The sequence below is a fragment of the Octopus bimaculoides genome, chromosome 18 (assembly GCF_001194135.2).
Source record: "Octopus bimaculoides isolate UCB-OBI-ISO-001 chromosome 18, ASM119413v2, whole genome shotgun sequence".
In the NCBI taxonomy this organism is placed as follows: Eukaryota; Metazoa; Mollusca; class Cephalopoda; order Octopoda; family Octopodidae; genus Octopus; species Octopus bimaculoides.
In genome coordinates this window covers 50,081,697-50,084,667 of record NC_068998.1, presented here as the reverse complement: position 1 = coordinate 50,084,667, position 2,971 = coordinate 50,081,697, and the positions used below count along the sequence as shown (strand labels likewise).

The window sequence follows — 2,971 nt, the reverse complement described above, 5'->3', positions numbered from 1 at the left end:
TGATGAACTAAAATATTATGGATCGTCGACAACATAGAAGCAGCTGTTTAATTTATAACACTTTTTTATTCTACTCCTTTAATTTGCTCTGCTATTTCTACTCACTGTACAATGGAACTAAACATTAAAAAATATATATATATATTTAACATATGACATATATCATACACATGTGAATGCACGCATATACACAAACATTGACACACATGCACAACCATAGAATATAATTTTATACTATAATATAATATCAGTTATGCGTGTTTACAAGCAATAAGGTATGGCAAATTTACCACGGTGGAAAATGGTTCCGAATCCGATAGTCGGTATATATTAACAACTAACGTATTAGATATCCTTGTCATTTACTTGCGTCATACAGCAAACGCGGATAGGAGCCATCGCACCATAGGATTTAGCATTAATCCTAGCTATTTCTACACATTCGGTAAATGAAATCACTTGTCCGATTTAGGACACTCAGATATTTCAAGTTTTAATGATACCAACAATTACGTACTATTAATGCCTCTTGAAACGTATGGAAATTAGTGTAGCTTTGTATGCTTATTTTTTCATTAGTTTCTATATTTAATGTATTATATGGTATTGAATGATCACAATGCAAACGAAATTTGAAGATAAGCTTTTAATTTTCAGGGGTTACGTAGAATTTACAAGATGTTTCAAACCTAGTATCGACAGTTTCTGTCGCAAGGGCTTCGACATGGATCACAGATGCACCGGCGTAAGTTTATTGTTCTTATTACAAATACATCTTCGGTTATGTCAAGTTAAAACTGGTTTCAATCTCAGAAAAGCATTCGTTTGGTAGAAGAAGATCATAAAATATCTACCGTCTTTGAAGAAACTTCAGACCAATATACGAGTTTGTTGCAGCATACATAACTCGAATGGTTTAAACGTATTGCTAACACCTTTTCAATATAGCCCGAATAACCATTACGAAGTTTTAACAAAAAGATGTTACCCAAATCAGTAAATAGTTGTTGCACAGAATCACTGTAATCGATGGACGTAGAAGTTATTTGAATTTCATTATTTAACACTCATATCTCATACAAGATACAAGATTCCTGGAATCGAATTTTTTTAGCTGGGAAGGTATAGTTTCAGATTTGAATAAAATTAATATCGCAAATATATTTTCAGTTCTGCTATATTACTTCACTCTCTCCTTAGTTCACTCTCTCCTTAGTTCACTCTCTCCGACCAACACCACCTTTAAGAGCAACCTCGAAGGGAATTTTTCATTTTTACTGCTTTTTCTAGTGTGCCGCCTTTTGTACTTCTATCCACGTTATCGTGCCTTTGTCATTTTATCCACGTTACCGTGCCTCCTTTTGTTGTTTTATCCACATTATAGTTCCTTCTTTTGTAGTGCCATCCACAATATCGTGCCTTATGTTGTGGTTCTAACAGCATTATCGTGCCTCTTTTGATAGTGCTAGACACATTATCGTGCCTCCTTTCGTAGGGCTAGCCGTATTATCTTCCCACCGTTTGTAGTGCTTTTGGGTCAGCTAGCTACCCTCAAAATATGTGAGATTGTTTCATCTTTGCTGCCTCACAACCTATTATTTACTTGGAAAATTGTGTAATTAGTTCTCGGAGCTTGCTCCTGGGCGCTGCATGTCAATGCCTCTTGTATCGTTTCATATAACTTTTTCTCAGCCATCTCCAAGTATTGGTGTTGTCGTTTCCTCCTATTCCTCTGAGGTATTGACCATGTACTGACTTCATTTACCAGTTGTTTATTCTTTACTCTTCGTCTTGATTCTTAAATGCCTGTTGGTACATCGCATTATTCGTTTGGCATTACATAGACAAGCAAGGATTCACTCTGATCTTTCATGTACCATCCCAGATTGTTCTTCTCATTGACAACTCAGACCATGCATCCTATGAGGCTCGCCTCCTTTTTTCCTTGACACACGTATCCGGTACGCATTGTGGATTCTCTTATTAAAAGCGACATATGAGCGTTCAGCTTTTTACCGAACGACTTGCAGAAGTGACTTGTTTATTCTGATCAAATGTTCGTGGCACACATTAATTTACTCTCACCTTTTTTGTTGTATTTGCAGAGTTTCGTGTTGTAGAGTTTACAATTTGCTTCAGTATATCACTAAATTTATTATTCGTTTTTATATATTCTCACTTTTTAGATGGGACGCATGTTAGTGAGGAAGTGACGTTCATTGATTCTATTAATCTATTCTATAGCAAATAATTATGGTAACCATGGTCCATTCTTGTGTAGATAAATGTTTCTGGTAAGCATTCCACTATCACGTTATTTTCACTTTTCTTTCAGGGCAAAAAAGGATACAGAATCATTGACACGGTACGTAATTTCAGGTTTTCTATGTACAGTATTTAGATGTTGAACAGACGCAGTAATTACCTTTCTATCTTACTCCAATAATATAAGTCTGTTTCTAATATGCTTATCAATAGAGGTACAGGCGTGGCTATGTTGCAAGAAGCTTGCTTACCAACTAAAAGGGTCTAGTACAGTCCCACTGGAACTCACATAGGGCAAATATTTTCTGCTATAGCCTTGGTCCAATCAAAGATTTGTGACTGAATATCGCACACAGAAATTAAAGAAGCCCGTAGTTCATATATATGCATCTATCTATCTATCTATCTATCTATCTATCTATCTATCTATCTATCTATCTATCTATCGATCGATCTATCTATCTATCTATCTATCTATCTATCTATCTATCTATCTATCTATCTATCTATATCTATATATCTATCTATCTATCTATCTATCTATCTATCTATCTATATATGGGAGAATATACAACTAATAACAACAGACGAGGACAGGTGGTGTAAATAACACAAGTATATATTAGTATGACGCTCGGGAATACGGAAAGTCTTTGACGTTTCGAGCTACGGTCTTCAACAGAAAGAATACGGAGACAAGGAGAAA

General features: G+C 35.3%; 1 protein-coding gene across 3 annotated transcripts in view; it reads left to right on the top strand.

Moving 5' to 3' along the window:
- Nucleotides 1–2,971, top strand: part of LOC128249942 (uncharacterized) — a 58,748-nt gene that overhangs the window by 53,941 nt on the left and 1,836 nt on the right. For all 3 annotated transcript variants that reach the window (XM_052974582.1, XM_052974581.1, XM_052974580.1), the window contains exons 3-4: nucleotides 658–745; nucleotides 2,336–2,365. In XM_052974582.1, the coding sequence (XP_052830542.1) occupies nucleotides 658–745; nucleotides 2,336–2,365 (118 nt within the window). The remainder of the gene's footprint in view (nucleotides 1–657; nucleotides 746–2,335; nucleotides 2,366–2,971) is intronic.